The 18,750-nt window shown below is 57.2% G+C and overlaps 2 protein-coding genes across 6 annotated transcripts in view; both read left to right on the plus strand.

Annotated features, from left to right (window-relative positions):
• Nucleotides 1–7,584, plus strand: part of HAUS7 (HAUS augmin like complex subunit 7) — a 29,435-nt gene extending 21,851 nt beyond the window's left edge. Inside the window, exons 6-10 of one of the 4 annotated variants that reach the window (XM_004779332.3) lie at nucleotides 267–425; nucleotides 539–635; nucleotides 1,168–1,392; nucleotides 2,394–2,508; nucleotides 5,835–7,068. In XM_004779332.3, the coding sequence (XP_004779389.1) occupies nucleotides 267–425; nucleotides 539–635; nucleotides 1,168–1,392; nucleotides 2,394–2,508; nucleotides 5,835–6,064 (826 nt within the window). In that variant the 3' untranslated portion in view covers nucleotides 6,065–7,068. The other 3 variants (XM_045068010.1, XM_004779333.3, XM_045068011.1) reach the window with 3 other exon arrangements.
• A 142-nt stretch (nucleotides 7,585–7,726) lies between these two features.
• On the plus strand, nucleotides 7,727–10,741 carry TREX2 (three prime repair exonuclease 2). 2 transcript variants are annotated; one of them, XM_045068012.1, is made up of 2 exons: nucleotides 7,727–9,177; nucleotides 9,664–10,741. In XM_045068012.1, the coding sequence occupies exon 2, from the start codon at nucleotides 9,722–9,724 to the stop codon at nucleotides 10,430–10,432; it is 711 nt and encodes a 236-aa protein (XP_044923947.1). In that variant the 5' UTR covers nucleotides 7,727–9,177; nucleotides 9,664–9,721; the 3' UTR covers nucleotides 10,433–10,741. The 2 variants fall into 2 exon arrangements, with proteins under 2 accessions (XP_044923947.1, XP_004779387.1); XM_004779330.3 differs by having other exon boundaries at nucleotides 9,688–10,741.
• Nucleotides 10,742–18,750: the final 8,009 nt, after the last annotated feature.

The raw sequence follows: 18,750 nt of genomic DNA on the forward strand, positions 1-18,750 counted from the left end.
CACTTCCGCATGGGCAGCGCAGCTACATGCTGGCCCGGTCGGGGGTGAGTCCACCTCACCTGCCGGGGAAGGTGGGCTCTTGAAGGACCGGGGCCTGGTCCTGGCCACCCAAGCAGGGCAGGGACCGGGGGAGACATCGTCTCCTGGCTCCCCTGCCTGGGCTCCTTTTGCCCTCTGGCCAGGGGTCTCAGCAAGTCTGCGGACAGACAGGCCCCAGAGGCCATGCTCTGGCCAGTGACAGCATGGCCTTGGGGCTGCCTTGGCAGTGTGAAGGAGCACTTAGAGGGTACCAGAGAGAAGAACGAGGCACTGCTGGGGGAGCTCTTCTCCGGCCCCCGCCTGCAGACACTCCTGAGCCCAGAGTGTGACCTGTGGCCCCTGGACATGCAGCCCCTCCTTGACCAGCAGAGCACTGACTGGCCGAGGTATGTGTCCCACTTGGTTCCGTCACCCGAGACCAGCCCTTGCACGTGTGGCCTGCGGGTGCTCCGATGCCTGGCATGGCGCCCAGCCGGATGTGTCCTCTCTCTCCCTGCAGGGCCAGCCCCCCTGTGCAGCCGGAGGAGGGGAAGGTGACGGAGCTGGCTGGAAAGTTGCAGGAGAGTGCTGCCAAGCTGCAGATGCTCAGGGCAGAGGTGAGGGGCGCCAGCTCCCGGGGGCTGCGGTGCTTGGCCAGGAGGGCCTGACCGGGCCCTTCGTAGCTCAGGGCAGGGAGTGTCGCTTCCCCAGGCCTGGCTGGCCCGTCTTTACCATGAATGTGTTACAAGGCAGAACTGAGGCGGTATAGGCACAGGGCTCAGTGGGTTCTGGAATGCTGTGGGTGCTCAGCCCATGGGAAGGAGAGAGGCAGGCAAACTTCGGGCAGATGTGGGGAGGCTTTCCGAAGAATGGAAAGGATTGGCCTCCTGCAGGCGATGCACTGGGCCCTGGGGTCTGGGCTTTCACGCGCTTTCTTACAAGTGGCCTTCCCAGCAGCCCTTGTCCTGGCCTCCTCCTTTTCCCAAGGAGGAGGCTGTGGCCCCCACAGGCAGAGGCCTGTGGTAGCTTTGCTCAAAACCCACTTGCTCTTTTTTGCCTTTGGTCCTGAGTATCTGGTGCGGGAAGAGACTTGGTAGCCCTGGGGCGGGCAAGGCAGCCTCAAGGGTCCCTCTGCTTCTGGCTTTGCAGTGCTTTGCACAGCACAAGCAGGGGGCTGCTGTGAGTGCGGCTGACCCCAGCACCCTGGACCAGAAGCTGCGCCTGGTCATCTCGGACTTCCACCAGCTCGTCGTGGCTTTTCTTCAAGTCTATGATGACGAGCTGGGTGAGTGCTGCCCGCGCCCGGGCCCCTACCTCCACCCGTGCGGCCCCATCATCCAGGCCGTGTACCAGACTCTGACGTCGTGCAGCCAAGTAAGAATCCCCCTTTCCTCCCGTGCTTCCCTCCCTCCCAGCTGCTGCTGCAGCTTCGGCCACAGCTGGCGGGTGTGCTGGGAGGGGCTTGGTGCAGTTGGGCTCTGGCCTCGGCCTGGGGGCTGGGGCAGGTGGGGAGGTGCATGGAAGGGATGAGGGCTGGCATGGATGTTCCCCTGGGAGTCCGTCGCACTGCGCTTCGGGGTCTGTTAGCTGAGCCAAGACCCTGGGCCTGTCCTGCCTGCACGGGGTCCTAGCTCCTAGCCTCTGTTGCTGTATCAGTGTCACTCGGTCTTCACGTGATGCCCGAATGTATCATGGCTAGTTTGTGTATGACCAAGAACTCTGCCAGACACACAGACAGATGTTTGCCAATCTGTGCTCCTGACCCAGCTCACGATGCTGAGTCAACCACATCAATATTTACTTACTCATTTCTTTGTTCCGCCTTTCAGACCCCTGGAGTCCAAGCTAAACTTCTGATGTTGGCTCGGGGCTTCCGCCACATTTGCTTTGTTTTTTTCCCAATTTTAGTTTAAGTGCTGCTGAAGCAAGCATTGCCTTGGTTTTTTAACACGAAGACTCCCAGACTTCCAAAGCTCTGACCAGCCTGTCCTTTGCAGCTCTGCCAGCAGGGCAAGAGAGGGAACATTCCTTTCTCATCAGGAAGGCCCTCCCCTTTTGTTAATCTTGGGACATTGATTTTTCCCACTGTGCCCGTGGCTTTGCTTGGCTACTGGTGTGGGATAGGACACGTAATTGTGTGGCGTCCCCACTGGGCCTGGAAGAAGGGACTTAGGATGGAGAGCTCTGCTCAGTGACTCTCCAGCTCCTGGCAGTCCTGTCCTCTCCCGGGGCTGTCCTTGGGGGTGAAGGCCCCGTGCTTGAGGGTCTGGGGAAGAGCACATGCTCCGTGCGAACCCGGGGGGTGGGGCAGGAGATGGCGTCTGCACATCAGCCCACCAGCGTTTAATGCCTGCGTGCTTCCCTCTCCCTCCCAGCTGTTGAAAGCGGTCGTGGAGGTCACGGACACCTCCGCCAAAGCCGTGGAGATGGCGAAGCGGCAGCAGGGCGAGCAGATCTGTTGGGGCAGCAGCAACTCTGTCATGAGTCTAGGTATGTGGTTGCCGCTGGCTGGGGCTGGGCCTGCCTGCTCCGTGGTCAGAGGCAGGGCCGTCCCCGTGCGCCTCGGCCTGGTGCCTGCCTCACACGCGGCTGCTGCTTGCTCTACCAGGATTTGGGGAGGATTTGGGGACCGTCCCTCACTTTCTTATTCTTCTGATGCATAAGGTTTTTCTTCCCTGGGGGAAAATGCTTTCTACAGATTATAAAATAAAACAATTGTGGGAAAATTGGGATGACCCCAAGCTGTGCAGAGGTCTACTAAAAACAGTCCATGACCCGGTGGCCCAGAGATGTTTGATATTCATATTTTGGTCTATTTATCTCTATTTTTTGTCCTTTCATCCTTTTTTATTTCTTTGTGTAAGTGCCATCACAGCACATACACACTTTTATATTATGTTCTTTTCCTGGGACCACATGATACGCATTTTCCTGGGGCACCTGGCTGGCTTAGTTAGTAGAGCATGTGACTCTTGATCTTGGGGTTGTGAGTTCAAGCCCCACGTTGGATGTAGAGATAACTTAAAAAAAAATGTTATAAGCATTTTCCTGTGTTCTGGAAGTAACGTTTTCAATTGTCAAACACACTTCTTGTTTAGGTATTTGCTCTAAGTTGCTTAACATTTTCTATTGTCCAGCCTATAGGTCATTTTCAGTTTTTTGCTATTATATATGATGCTGTTGCAAGACTTATAATAGCAGAAAGTGGATACAGCCCTCCAGGTTTTCACGTTGGGAGGTGCTTTGGTAAATGATGGTGTATGATTATGGTGGGATAGTGTTTGTTGTTTCCAAGGTTGATTACGGTGACGTAGAGTTGCACGGCACAGAATGTCAAAGGGAAGCTGCAGGCCCATCTCCCCTGTCTAAAGGACAGACAATGTAGAAGACCCCTGTCGGGAGCGAGCTGGGATGCGGACGCTGCTTCCCTCCGTGTTGTAATCAGAGGCGGTGTTGTTCATTTCTTTTCTCTCTCCTGCTCTGTAGTCTTCAGATACTCCTATTGAACACGGGTAACGCACTCCATCCCCTGGCAAGCTTGCCAAAGGATGCAGGAAACATGTTGACATAAAGTGTGTTCCCATCATTGACTGTGCCCTGAGGATGGGGCTCCCGGTGTCGTGGTGGTGAGGCCTGTCCCTGTGGGCTAACTGCGGCCTCTGTGCCACATCGGGTCCTTCTGACATTTCTGTTATTGGATGTGGCAGATGGGATCTGCATTTAGTTTCAATTAAAATTTTTTTCTGAGTAAATTTACCATTTTATTATGAAAATATGCATTTAGAAAAGCTCTTTTTTATAAGAAAAATAGTGCTTAGTGAGGAACCTCAATTCAGAGGGAGTAGAATAGGAATGGGAGATAGTCGGTATTTTCCCTGCACTTTGGCCAACCCCCTTTATTCCGATTCAAGTGATTTTAAAGTGAATACTTGTGTAACCATGGCCCAGGTCAAGAACTAGAACATGCTAGCACCCTAGGAAGCCCCATGTGTCTTTTCCCGTTGACGGCTAGCTGCCGTCCTAACCGGACGGTGGTGACATCTCTGGGAGACTCATGTGCCATGTGTGTCTGTCATTTGTTCATGTTCAGCGCCCCATAGCTGATGTTGGCAAACTCTTAAGGAGCCAGGTAGGAATCTTGTGTTCGGCTTGTGATGTGAACCCAGCTGTGGACCCTGTGGAGACCCTTCCACGGGCCCTCTGCTCCTCTGGGGCTCAAGAACTGATTGGTCTTTGGCTCTGGAGAGTCAGATTCAAATCAGTCTTGGTGCAGATGGCCTTGACTTTCTCCCTTTCGGAGTTCGCTGAGTTTCTCAGATAGGGAGCCTGGCTTCTCATCAGCACTCAGCCAGACAGTTGACAGCTCTTCCTTCTCCTTCACTTCCTGCTTGTTCTGAGCCTCGAGGTCAGCCAGAGGCAATCGTTCAGGTCCTTGTCCGTCCTCTCCTGGGTACTGGCACAGCCCTGGGTGTGCATGTGGCCTTCTAGACTGCTAGGCCTGCGGAATTCCTCAGAGCCTTTGTGGACACCCCACTCCCCACCTGCTCCCAAGCCCTGGCGTTTGCTTGTAAATGTTTACCCGCAGGGCACCCCCAAGAAGTACCTTAAGGTCACAGAGCTCTGAGCCCTCCCTCTGTGTGGACGTGCCAGCCAGCAAGCAGTCAGCCGCCTTGCCGCTCTTGGCATGTGTATACCGGGCACGCGCGGGTCTCTTCTTCCTGATGGACCCGCCACAAGGTCATCCATTTTAAAATTTGTCCTAACATTTATCCTAGTCACCACTGTCACTGTGACTCCCCCCGCCACTGTACATAATTGCTGTTAATAAAATGCCACCGTTACTGGAATGATGGTCCTTAGTGTCTTTGACAGGACTGTGGAGGGCTAACCGTGACGCCTGAGCTGTGTGAACCCTCTCTCCCCCTCCTTCTGCGGGGTGCCCCACAGGCTCACCCTTGAGATCCTGGCCCTCTCGGTGGGTCTGGAGAGTGGGGAGGGAAAGCACGGCCCCTCCAGATGTTGTTTGACATGAGTTCTTGGGCCACAGACACACCAGGGAAGCAGTCCATGCCGACTCCATGCCAGGGCCAGTCGGAACGGCCTTCCCGCCTTCCCTGTGTCCCACCTGACCGAACCCAAGGCCTCGGCCTGTGGCCTCTTCAGGACCTTCAGGACCTGGAGCTGTGGGAGGTCTTCAGGACCTGGAGCTGTTGGTGGCCCTTCCCTCCCCCAGGACAGGAGGCTGGGCGTCCTCTCTGTGTGTCAGTAGCCAGGCTCTGTTGATAGCACATCCCCACGTCGCAGTGGGGGGCTGGGGGTGCCTGCTGGGCCCGTGTCCTGAGCCATGCTGCTGCGTGTGTGGAGAGGGCCTTGGCGGCACAGACTGGGCTGCTCCTCTCATCATCGGTCACCAGTCACCGTCTCTGCTGAGTGGCCCTGAAGCCCCGTCGCCTCTGCGGGGAGCGTGGGAGGGGAGTCGATTGCACCAACTCGGAGAGCTGGAGAAGGCCACAGCCCAGGGGAGAAGAGTGGGGCCTGTCTGGTAGCGGGGCTGCTGTCCCAGGACTGTGTGGCCCGCAGCCCTGGGGGGCAGGGGGAGGGGGCGGTGGGGAGTGGGCCGGAAGCCAGTCTGTACAGAGTGCTGCCCCCAGTGAGACTCTTGCCTGTCCTTTCATAAAGAAATTGACTGAAATAAATGGCTAACCCAGGCTCCTGGCATGGCTTCAGCATCCCAACTGAAGCCCACTTTTTTCTGGTGCAAGTGTCCGTGACATGATGGCCATGTCCATTGCCTTGTCCCCCGACCCCGCCCGCAGAGCCCCTGCTGGGAAACGCTGTGCAGGACGTGGGACGCAGGTGTCTCCAACAGAGCGAGGCGAGACCAGCACAGCAGCTTCCCAGGCCTTCTCTCCCCAGCGTGGCCCAGCACCATGGAACAGAGAAGAAAGACCTGGAAAAGTCATTCAGAAATGAGAGCTTCCCAGCACACTCTAACCTAGAAAACCATGAGAAAACAACAAAGAGGAAAACAAGCAAAGACCCTTAGAAGTTAAAAGTGGTTGCCAGAGTGCTGAAAAAAATAAAGGGCGAGAGCTCTGTGGGGGCAGGACAGCAGGAGCAGGCAAGCAAGTGTGTAGGAATAGAGAGAAAATGCACAGATCAGCAAAATGAGGGCCAATCCCAGTGGCTTTCGGAGAGTGAACTGCAGCCTTGGCTTCTGGCCAAGAGAGCCCAGGACGTGCGAGCTGGTGGGGCACCCAGCGTTGAGGTGGCCCCAGGAGGCACAGTGGGCAGGCCAGGGGTTGTGGCAGAGGTGGAGGACTCCGGAAGGGACCTAGGAAGACCCCACGGGAGGAGGAAGGTGATGGGGACAGGAAGCACAGTCGAATGTGCTCAGCGGGAGCGCTGATGACGAGCGGAGGGTCCCAGAGGGGTTTGGGGCCAGGTTTGTCCCGCTGAGGCACACCACATGATGCTTGAGCCTCAGTGTCCCCCTCTGGACAGGCGGGACCAAATGTCGATTAAAGACCTTGCCGTGGGGCGGGGCAGGGGCCGGGCTGGAGGCAGAGAGGTGAGGAGAGAATGTGTATTTAAGGGAAGGCGCCACTAACCCGGGAACCGAAGGAAAGAGCGCGGAGGCCCCAGGGTGGGAGAGGGGCGTGAGCAGAAGTCCCTGTACTTGGCACCCTGCGCTCATTACCTGCATCGGGACCTCAGTTGCGGCGTGCCGTGCAGCTCGGAAGAGCCCCTGGCTCCTGGGCTCTGTGGTGAGGGTTGTGGTGGGCAGGGATGTGGCCCACGGAGTAGAACCTGCCCTGGGGCTCAGCCTGGAGCCCCCAGGGCCTTCCATTCTCTGCTCTCAGTCACCGACCTCCTAGCAGCTCCCAGCTCAGCAGCTTCCAGATCTCGGTGGCAGTTGGACCGGCTGCAGGCCCCCCGAGGGTCAGGCGCAGGGAAGCCTGGGGCTGAAGAAGGGCTCGGGGTGGGGGCAGGCAGTGGCCTCTTCCAGGCTGGGAAGCACGAGGCGTCACTTTGCTGTTCGTTTTGTTTTTTTTCTCTGCAGCCACCAAAATGGAAGAACTAACCCAGAAATACAAGATCTTCCGTGACAGTCTGCAGAAAGGCATGGAGTAGGCTGTGAGCAGGAAGCTCCGCGCCGAAGAGCCAGGTGGCGGGGGGCGGGGGGCGCAGGGCGAGCCTCGGGCGGGAGAAGCAGCTCAGGAGGGAAGTCGGGAGGAGGCAGGGGTGAGCTGGAGAGAAAGGAAGGCTCGGGTTCCCCAAGCTGCCTCGCGCCTGCCTCCTCCTGCCGCCTGGCCAGAGCTGAGGGGCCAGGGCACCCCGCTGCTCCGTCGGCTGCTCTTCCCAGGCTGGCACCCTGGATCCCGTCGGCTGCTCTTCCCGGGCTGGCACCCTGGATCCCGTCGGCTGCTCTTCCCGGGCTGGCACCCTGGATCCCGTTGGCTGCTCTTCCCGGGCTGGCACCCTGGATCCCGGGCCGCAGCTGGCCGTGGGCTTCCTGCCCCTCTTCCTTCCCTTCCCCTGCCCAGTTAAACTGATCGATGTCAAGCTCCAGAAGTCTGCATCTCGCCGTTGCACCTGACTGCCCCCTGCTGCATCCATTGTGACTGGCCTTTGGAGTCCCATGTGAGGGCCATGGCCCAGCCCCGGGCACCCGCCCCATCCGGGACCCAGTGGCCAGGCCCTGTGTTTCCCTCCTCAGTCCTCCCCAGGGCTCCCTGCACCGGCCTGGGGAATTCTTGCCGGTAGCCTGACTGGTTGTCCAGGAAGCTGCTCTCTGGACTTCCCAGGGTGACCCAGGATCTCCCTCACCCTGAGCAGTGCGCCTGTCACGGCCACCTCCCTCCCTGCAAGCATGGGAACAGGCATGACTGGTGGGGCCTCTGCCTCCCTCAGACCAGCCACAGGCCAAAGGGGCCTCAAGGAGGGGCCTCCCTCCCAACACTTGGTCCACTGCAGAGGCTGGCCCTGGCTATGGGCCTCACCTGCTTCTGTGCCTTCACCTCGTCGAGCCCCCCCGTGGGTGCTGCAGACAAGGAGACCGCTGGCGGAGGCCCAGGTTCACTGCTGCCCGGCTGCATCCACGGCTTCACCTGCCAAGGGACTGGTGCGGGGACTGGTGCGGGCCCGCAGCGGGCAGGCCGCAGCCAGCCTCTCAGTTGCCTGCCTGTGCCCCTGGCAGGAGGCTGGGTCTGTGGGCACCCACTGCCGAGGGCTGACACGTCTCGCTCTGGAATGAGATCCTCAGGACAATGCTGCCCACTTTCTGGCCAGGGAGGGCCTTCTTGTCCGGGTTCTGAGGGGCTGGCCTTCCCTCCCCCTCCCACGGGGCTAGGGGTGCCGCAGAGGCATCCTTGTACACGCACCTTTCCCGTTGCTCATCCTTCGTCATTTGGTGAGGCAGGATTGGCTCAGCAGGAGCCCACGTGGCTTGCCAGGTGAGGCCTCACCTCTTCCTCCTTCCTGGCAGCCTCAGCTAAAGGCCTCTTTGATATTATGGGTCATTGTGCCCGTGAAACAGATACCATCTCCCCTTCCTGCTGGCAGGCGAGCCTGTGAGAGCCTGTGGGAGCCAGGCAGCGTGGAAAGTGTTCAAGGTCACTGGGGTGACACCCAGGTCCCATCCCGAGGGCGCCTTTCCCTTTCTTGGCTAAGCACGGCACATGCACACACCTCTTGCCCACTCCCGAGCTCTCTTTAGCCTCATGAGGGCCAGCCTGGTCCCTGTGACACTGGTAGAGCTCTGCTCTGGAGAAAGGGACTTGCCACCTTGCTGGGAGTCGCCCCAGTCAGCTGCTAAGTCCTGGCCCCGGTCAGACTTGGAGGCCAGGCCGGGTGGCTCGTGCTTCCTCCTTGAGCCTGTGATGACACGTTCCTCCAGCCCATGGCCCAGCTTGTGGGGAGGCTGCGTGTGGCCCAGGAATCTGCTTTCCAATTTGTAAACACAGGGCGTGTGTCTAGCAGCCTGTGAGTGAGCGAGGGGGCGGTGAGCCTGCTGCACAGGTCCTGCGGCCTTAGGCCTCCTCGTTGCCCAACAGGCGGCTGGGGGCGGGCCATGGCCACTGATTAAAGGCCGCCTGGAGCAGCCTGTGTGGAGACAGGTGCCCAGCAGCCCAGGAAGCCGGCCAACACCCGCCCCAGGTAAGCCATCGCAGCAGGGTTGGTGAGGACAGCCGCCGGGAGCCCAGAGGCAGGTGGCCCAGTTGGGGAAGGCACCTGGTGTGCCAGGGAGGCCAGAGGAGTCCAAACCAAGGAGGCTTGGCTGCCTGTTTCCCGACAAATGACCCTAGGACTGTAGGCTCCCAGCCAAGGTGTCTCAGTGAAGATACCATCCCGGGCTGGCCCCTCCCTGGGTCCCTAGTGACATGGGCCTGGTGCACTTGGCCTCTCAGGTACCTGGAGGCAGGTGGCAGAGGCCTCCAGGCTGGGATCTGCGCAGACCGGCCCTACCTTTTGCTGTTTACTAGTTGGTAGTAGTGACAGTGGCCAGGGAGGGACTGGGACACAGAATGAGGAGTGTGCCAAGGCCCTGGGAGGCCTCATCCTGGACAAAGGGACTTGGAACATTGGCCCCAGAATCAGCTGTGTGTGGCTGGGCCCGGGCAGCCCCATCACTCTGACCCTCAGGTTTTGTGCCTCTTACCCTGGCAGCTTTAGGTTTTGCTGTCCCCGTGAGCACATCGCCATGTCCGAGCCGCCCCGGGCAGAGACTTTCGTCTTCCTGGATCTGGAAGCCACCGGGCTCCCCAGTGTCAATCCTGAGGTGGCCGAGATATCCCTGTTTGCAGTGCACCGCTCCTCCCTGGAGAACCCAGACCGAGATGAGGCTGGTGCCCCTGTGCTGCCCCGGGTCCTGGACAAGCTCACGCTGTGCATGAGCCCGGAGCGCCCTTTCACGGCCAAGGCCAGTGAGATCACTGGCCTGAGCAGTGCCAGCCTGGCGCGGTGCCGGAAGGCCGGCTTCGACGCCGCCGTGGTGCGGACGCTGCAGGCCTTCCTGAGCCGCCAGGAGGGCCCCGTCTGCCTCGTGGCCCACAACGGTTTTGATTACGACTTCCCGTTGCTGTGCACAGAGCTGCGGCGCCTGGGCGCCCGCCTGCCCGAGGACACCGTCTGCCTGGACACACTGCCCGCGCTGCGGAGCCTGGACCGCGCCCACAGCCATGGCACCAGGGCCCAGGGCTGCAAGGGTTACAGCCTGGGCAGCCTCTTCCGCCGCTACTTCCAGGCGGAGCCCAGCGCAGCCCACTCGGCTGAGGGCGATGTCCACATGCTGCTCCTGGTCTTCCTGCACCGGGCTGCCGAGCTGCTTGGCTGGGCCGACGAGCAGGCCCGAAGCTGGGCCCACATCGAGCCCATGTATGTGCCACCCGATGGCCCAAGCCTTGAAGCCTGAGTGCCAGGAGCTTGGCGAGGCCACCTCCCAGCGGGGATGAGGCCCACTCCCAGCACCGTGGGTGGCACCGGCTCTGACTGTTCCGTTGGGCTTTGGGGCCTGGAGCTAGCCCCGGACCAGTGCCCTGTTGTCTCTCCCTGTCCTCTTAGCCTGCTAGCCCTGGGTGTGTGCAGGGCCTGCTCCTGGCCCTGGCCTGTGTAGCCCTGTGGCCCAAGAGCTTTCTCCCGGCCCCCCGGACTGTGCTCTAGTGGTTTGCTGCTGCAGGCTCCCGCCCTTCACCTGGTCTCAATAAACATCAACAACCACTCACCAGCGAGTTTCCCGTTGCCCCTCTACGCCCTGCGCAGAGGGGGCAGGTGGGGAGCCAGGCCAGAGCAGAGCCCCCCCCCCCCCCGCCAGCCGCCCCCTTGTGACCTATGCTTGGTGGTGCGCCTCGTGGGTGGGTGTGCGGGTGAGGATCCCTTGCTCAAAGGCTGGTCCAGGGAGCTGACGGGCAGGGCTGGGGGTCCCCCACCACGGGCCTCCTCCCCTTCTGGTCTGCTGTTGCCTCGCTCCTCACCCACTCCCTGCATTGTCACCCCCAAGGCTCAGGAAATTGGTGGTGGGGGGCCTTAGGATCATCCGCCTTGGCCCCAAATCTGAGCTGGGGACGGAACCGAAGGAGTGCCTCCAGGGAGCCCAGGGTGCTGTGCCCGCAGAGCCCCGTGCCTGCCTAGGCGCACAGCCCAGCTCCAGTTGTTGCCCCTTGTGGATCCTGGGCAGCTCTTTCCTCTCCCGAAGCCTCTGTCCCTGCCCTGCGCGGTGGCAACAGGATGAAAGATGGGCCCGTAGAACAGCCTGACCTGCTCCGGGTGCGGGAGAAATCGGGGGGCGCCCCCTTTTGCACACAGGCCCATACGCGGAAAGGGCCTTACATGTGCAAGTCGGTCTCTAGGAGGGCCCCCTGGTGCGTGTGGGCTGAGGGGCGCCTGACGTGTGCAGGAGAGAAGGTCCGGCCAGTACTGTGACGGCAGCACCTGGGAAGAAGTTTATGGCTTGGTCAGGCTTCTGGGAGCAAGCTAACCTGCCTCTGGGGCCCCACCTGTGTCACAAACAATGGGGCAAGGCAGGGGCGGGATGTCTGCGAGACAGGGAGAGCAGGTGAGAAGGGGTGGGGTGGGTGGGGCGGCCACACCCAAGAGTGACTCGCAGGAGCAAAGCCTTGAGCCAGCCAGGCCCACTGGGGCTACTCTAACTAGGTCAGAGTGACTAGAGCGACAGCAATGTGTGAGGTAGAATGGTGAGGTCAGAACACAGGCAGTGACCACCTGGGGCCATGCCCATTTCCTCAGACAGGGGGGGTCTGGGCTGACCCTGAGGGTAATGGGGAGCCACAGAAAGTTGTAGGCAGGAGAGGGGCAAAATTTTATGTTTTTACAGTGCCTCTCAGGCTGCCCTCTGGAGAATGGACCATAGCAGGCCTCAGGGGGAGGATGGCTACTAGGGGAGAAGAGCAACGGGGTTGGGGCTCTGTTGGAGGGAAACCCCTGGTCTGGCCAAGGACAGGATGGCAGCAGTGGGGGAAGGTATACAGTAAGGGAAGGACCTGTGAGGGCTAGGCAGGGAGTGTGGTCTGTGCACTGTTGGGCTTCCCAGGGAAGGCTGGTTGGCTCCCTGCGCAGGAGAACACCCGCCTGGCAGAGCGCCACAGGCCAGGCCAGCGTGGGCCCACGGCCCCAGAGCCTGCACCAGGCCGGGGCTGAGAGAGTAGGGGCACCACCAGGATTGAAGCAGCCAGAAACCCTCAGATTCCCTGGTGCCCAAGCTGGGTTGGGTCTCCATTATCTAGCTGATAATTATCAGCGGATGCCAAGAGGGTCCCTCTCTTACCCAATAGGCATGTCAGGAGGGGCCTGACTGTAGGCCCCGGGCAGCCAGGTTCACAGCCTGATCTGTGGCCACTGCCACTGGCCCAGAGTGGTCTCTGGGCCCACCTTGGGCTCTCCTGGCTTCAGGCACCCTCCCAGGCCAAACCTGATGCCTTCTGTGCTGCACAGACAGGCTGGGTGGGTGACAGCAGCTCTCCAGGAAAGCAAACGCGTGTGTCTCTCGGTATGCATGTATGTGTAATATATCCACACTCGTGAGTAGTTTCCAGTTTTACTAATACGAAGGATGTAAATACACGAGTATGGTTCCCAAGTAAGTGTTGGTCGCTATTTTCATTTGTGTTAATGAGTAAGAGGAAGCGAAACAAAGATGTGCGTGGGAACTTCCCATGTTCATTGGTGACAAGAGGCACACCTTTGCTGAACTAGAGTATAGTTTTTGATACTGGAAGAGTATCACACACACACACACCCCCTTTTCTGCTAGTCACAATGGAATGACTACAGACTCAAGTTTACACAATCAACCAAGCAATAAAGGATCAAGGCCTGGTTTGTAGCGTATGCCGAGTCCCATGGTGGTGTCAGGCCGTCCACCAGGCCAGTTTCCAGGCACCCGCACCACGTCATGGAACACAAGGCCGGGGAGAGACTCACCGGAGCGCGCTGTGCTGTTGGCTGTGACGGGGGATGGCAGTAAGCTGGTGAAATAGGGCGTGAGGAGTTCCGGGTACCCCCTTTGTTTTAATATAGGTGAACGTTCAGACAGTTTCATTTCTATTAACGGTGGTGTTTCACCATCAGCTCTCAGAATTCCTGAACTTTAACATCTATTAGAATGGCCATGAGATAAAAGTCTGCTGGTGGCAAGTGTCGGTGAGGATGCCAAAGAACCGGTAGAAATGTTGGAGGATACGACCACTGTAGAAGGCAGTCGGGCCGCGTCTTAAAATGGCCAGTATGCACCTGCCACCATGACCTTGTGATTCCACTAGCAGGTACTCACTTAGCCGACAGATGAGTTTATGTGTCCACACACAGACTCACATATGACTGCTCGTGGCGGCTGTATTCATACAAGTCCCAGGCTGGACCCAGCCCGCATGTCGCCCAGCAGATGGGACAAAGCACAGCACACCCGTGAGCTTTGGAGGTAGGGGATGCTCACAGTAATTATGCTGTGTTTCTTCAGGGAGGCCACTGGGTGTTAGTGCTTCCTGCGAAGCCTGGCCTTGTGCAGAATTCCCACAGGGCAGACAAATATCTGCAAGAGGGTTTCGCGCGTTGGCATTGTGGGGACCCTGCTTTCTATGCCTCAGCCCATGCACGTGCACCGCACTCACACGTCCCTCCCCATGCACACACCCACCTCCACGCTCATACACCAGCTCATGGGAGTGCAAACACACTCCTCACAGATGCCCCTCCCACACATTTAGCTATACTTCACACACACACACACACACACACACACACACACACGCTTGTGATTCTGCATAAATGGGGTCTCATCAGATGCTGCTCTAAAAAATCATTAGCGCCTCTACGTGTGTCAGGGTCTGTAAAGTCAGTTTCCTCTAAAGGTTCAGGTGTATTGCCACGAGTCTTTCTGTTTCTTCGGCATTTGCAGCAATAGCTCCTTTACCGTTTATACATTCCATTGGTCTTTACAAAGGAAAAAAAAAAAACCCAAGATTTTGATTTTTCCTTTATCCTTTTTTTCTTTTTAAATTTTTGGTTTTCTGCTTCATTAACTTCAACTTTTAATTTTATTAATTACATCTGCCTATTTTCTTTGGGTTTAGTTTTTGTTCTTTTCCTCTGATTTCTGAAGAGGAAAACTACGTTCCTTTGTCATTTTCCATCTTGAATAACTGAGGCCAGAGACTAACGTTTCCGAGTGAGATCTCCCTCTTTGCTTTGCATTACGGGTGTTTCTAATTTCGCTTTCACGTCTTCACGGACATTAAGCTTGCAGAGTAGAGCTTATCTGAGTTGTCAAGACTTTGTGGTCATCTCTTACTGTGTATTTCTAATTGTATTGGGTAACAGTCTGAGGATGTGTTGCTTAAGGGTGTTTGGGGACAGTATGAGTTTCCTAGGGCCGCCTTGACCAAGGCCCCCACACCGAGTGGCTCAAACGAACGAAATCCCTTCCCTCACAGACCAGGGGGCCCGAAGTCCGAGATCCAGGTGTGGGCAGGCGTGGCTCCTCCTGGCGGCTCTGAGGGACCGTCGGCTCTGGGCCTCTCCTCTAGTTTCTGGTGGTCACTGGCCATCAGTGGCGTTCCTGGGCTTGGGGAAACCTCACGTCGAGCTCTGTCCCCCTCCTCATGTGGCCTTCCCCTGCGTGCCCATCTCTGTATCCAAATGACCCCCTTTTAGAGGGACCCGGTCCCGTTGGCTCAGGGCCCCACTCTAACGACCTCATATAACTCGATGGCCTCTGGGTAGACCCTGTGTCCAGATAAGGTTACACTCGCACATGCTGGCGGTCAGGACTCTTTTTGTTTGGGTGTTGGGGGGAACTGTTCAACCCACAAGAGAAGCCAAATGTATAAATAACTTTGAAAACTTGTTCCACAGACTGGGAAAAACTGCCTCTCCTTTCATGCACTTTCCTGTGTTTCTCCAGAACCTAGTTTGATAATTGTACTGTTTGGTTCCTTCACACTCCGACTCATTTTGTCTACTGCATCGATCCAATTCTGTGACATTATGTGAAACTGTCCCGTGATAACTGCAGTTCATTGGCCTGTCTAGTAGCTGCATGCTCATGCTTCCAGGCTTATAACTGTATCAGTTGGGATTCTCCTGAGCAACAGACCAGGAAATGGGCCCACACAGTTTTGGGGGCTGCAGATTCAGGGAAGAGCCGCATTTATGGAGGCCGATCTGCTCGCCTCGGAGTCTACTGATTTTGGTATTAATCTCGCCTAAAAAAAGGAAAAAAATCCCTCACGGTGACTCTGACAGTGGTGTTTTACCAAAAACCTAGCCTAGCCAAGTTGACACACAGAATGAACCAGCACTGTGCCTGTTCTCTGGGCTTTCTGCCCCACACGGAGGCAGCACTGCCCAGCTTGCAAGGTGATGGCCGCAGCTGCTGCTCCCCGGGGCCTCTGCCCTGTGTGGTCCAGCAGCTTTTCTTCCACTACGTATAGTTCCTGAACTTCAGCTTCCTGTCCCCTGCTGGGTGAGTGACTGGCTGGGGGAGGGAGTCGCAGGGAGCCCCCCCCCCCCCCCGGCCCCCGACCACCAGGCCTGCAGGCACGACTCCAGCTTCTGGCTCCCAGAGCTGCCTGGGTAGCGGGCTCACTCGGATTTCCTCCTGCTGTGGCTGATTTCTTTTGTTTGGAAGCTTCTTGGAGGTTCCAGTTATCCTGGGAGTTCAGGAATGTTCACCAGGCACGGCCCAGCTTTGGGGCAATCTGGTTTGGAGCTGAGGGGCCTTTGTCTTCTCAAGGGGGTTTTCTTTAATCGGTTGTTAACGTCTTTCCTTTCTGACCCTTCTCTTTATTTCTTGTATTTTGGCTGGCCTTCCAGGCATCTCTCTTTTAATTTTTAAAAGTTAAAAGAATTTTAATTTAATTTAATTTTTCTTTCCAGCTTTATTGGGGTCTGCATATGATCCATAGGCACGCAGGGGAGTTAGGATACACGGATACAAAGCCGCTCAGTTTCCATCTCCTTTTTAACCACCCTCAGATGCAGCCTCAGCTCTTAGGGTCTCATAAGTGGTGTGAAGTGCGACTGTCTCTAGTCCCAGACAGGCGGGGGGTGGGGGTAGAAGCCAGTTCATCCCTGTGCCCCATCTACGTCCTCTCACTTCGGCCCCTCCCCCTGACCTGCCTGTTTTGAGAGAAACTAAAGGTCGTGCCCACCCACAGTCCTCTTCACAAGTGTAGAAAAGAAAGCAAACAATGTGACTATGAAGTGCTAAACAGAGTTGCCCACCAGGCCACGCAGGTATGTCACAGGCAAACTTGCCATGAACCAGGATGGTTCATTACGCCTGGTAATCAGTGTGGCCGTCTGGGCTAGTGAATTGCCTTTATCCTAAGGACACTGAAAGCTTTGTCTCTGTGGCAGGCAGGTGGCCAGAGGCTAGAGCGGGAGCCAAGGGGCCTACCTTCCTTGACAGTGCGTTTCAAATAGGTGCCTCTGGGACCCTTGTGAAGAACCTTCTTGGGCTCTGAGGCTGGCAGGAGGCTTATTTCGGTTCCTCATGCAAGTGCTCGGAGAGAGGGCCAGGAGCAAGGTCTCCTTCCGTCAGGGAAAATTCTGCCACATTTGAGCTACAGGCTGGTTCTTCCATGCGGAGCAACGTGGGCGCTGAGGCTGAAGCTCTGTGCTGCTGATCGCAGGCCTGAAGCACGCTCAGTGTCCACGGAACCGCCTAGACTCCCACTAGGACGGCTCTCCGCTGGATGCAGGGGGCAGCCCCCCCCCCCCCGCACACTCAGCTCCCCTACCTGCTGTCTCTGCACCTCTTCTCACTTCCACCAGCCTGGCAGACGCAGGAGTCTTGGAAAGTGCTGGCACAGCTGCCCTGGGCCTGACCCATGGGCATGGAAGAGAAGGCAGGAAGTGCTGGGATGAGGGGGGTGCGGGGTGGCAGGGAGGGGTCCCCCGGTGCCAGGCAGGAGGGCGGTAGGAGGAGGCTGGCTGCTGTCGACAGCTAGCAATGCCTCTCCTCTCTGACCGCTGCAACTTGGCTGCCGGGGGGTGTTCGGTTGAGAACCTGGAAATCCTGCTTGCGGAGAAAGAGAAGGAGCCGGGAGTCATGGACCTTTCCCACACATGTGCCTCTTCTGTCCTGGGCCCCAGGGGACAGCGAGAAGGAACTCAGCACTGGCTTCCCAGCCACATGGCCTCCGACACACCAAGCATGTTCCTGGGGGCCAAGGGGGCAGCATCTGAATGGTCTGTCCACATTCACACAGCATCCGTGTGAATGTGCCCTTATTGGTTCTCCGTGGCTACAGTTGCATTAAACATCGTGAGATGACATCATCCAGATTTACCTGGGTAGGGCCTCATCGTAACTAGTTAGATCTGTGAAGACCCTATTTATATATAAGGTCACATTCTGAGGTCACTGGGGGCTAGGACTTCAACATGGCTTTTGGGGGGACATAATTCAATCCATAACATCACCCAATTTACATTCCGGCCTCTCCTCTGGGGATAAGACCCCAATTTTGTTCAGGGCATCAGTGGGCTCAGCCTCAGGTGACAGGTCATGACAGTCCCGTCCCCGGTTTTCCCCAGCCTCTTTTCCAGCGCAGGGTGGCCATGTGACCTAGTTCGGGCTGAGACCTAAGTGGAAGTCTGCCGGACAAGTAGCAAAGATCACCTTCACCACGGACGGAGCTGGAGAAGCTGGACACTCGCACGGAAGAAAAGGAAATTGTGAATTCACCTTGTACCACACACAAACATGAAGTCCAAATAGGTCAAAGACCCAAATGTAAGAGCGAAAGCTCCACGGTTCCCGGAGAAAGACGGAGGGCCCAACTGTCGTGACTTGAGTTTTGCAAAGGCTTCTTAACTGTGGCACAGGAAGTACGAGCCATAAAATTAAAAAATTCATTCCCTGGGCTTCTGCAAAATAAAACAACGTCTGTTCTTCAAAAAACACTGTTATGAAAATAGAAAGGCAAGCCTCAATCTGGAAGAAAATATTTGCAAAACATGTGTGCCAAAGGACTTGTATCTAGAACTTTACAACCACATGAAAAGACAAACGAATCAATTATAAATGGGCAAAAGATTTGAGTGCTTTACCAAAGGAGATATGGGTGGCTCAGAGGGACATGAGAGTTCCATGTACCCCCACAAACCCCTGTGCACGAATGACATGGCCCCACGCGGGGCAACACCCCGAAAGTGCATCAGCCAGTGTCCAGGAGGTCTCGTGGTCCACCCACCCAGTGGAACGGTGCTTGGCAGTGTGAAGTGAAGGACCGACACACATCAAATGCGGTTGTGGGAATGGGAAGCTGTAGGGGCAGGGAGGCTGCAGTGAGGGGAGGCAGGTAACTTTTGGGGTGCTGGGTGTTTATGGTCACCATCTTCAGTGTGCTGACGTTTTCACAGGTGTACACACACCACTTACACCTCTATGTAAGAGAGATGAGGAAGCCCTGACTTCCCAGCCTGGGTGTGCCCCGTGCTGTGAAGTCACAGACACCCCCGTGCTGTGAAGTCACAGAGTTGTGTCGGAGGCAACCAGTGGGCAACGCCACGGCAAATGCCCGAGAATGTCAGCTGTGGCTGCTTGCAGCAGACCGTCATGGCTCCGCACGTAATGGACATCAGAACCGTCTGGCTGATGACGGTGTTATAATGTATGTGAACTTCCCCTCCTCCATCTGAGAATAATTCTTTCATGCTAACAAAAACTTGCTCCTCATCAGGAACCAGAGACCAAACTTCTCCATCCAG

Source organism: Mustela putorius, unplaced genomic scaffold, assembly GCF_011764305.1.
Source record: "Mustela putorius furo isolate JIRA1106 unplaced genomic scaffold, ASM1176430v1.1 tig00003899_pilon_pilon_pilon, whole genome shotgun sequence".
Lineage (NCBI taxonomy): Eukaryota > Metazoa > Chordata > Mammalia > Carnivora > Mustelidae > Mustela > Mustela putorius.

What these genes read in the sequence shown, in the direction of transcription:
- TREX2 (XM_045068012.1), top strand. Translation starts at nt 9,722, where the DNA reads ATGTCCGAGCCGCCCCGGGCAGAGACTTTCGTCTTCCTGGATCTGGAA.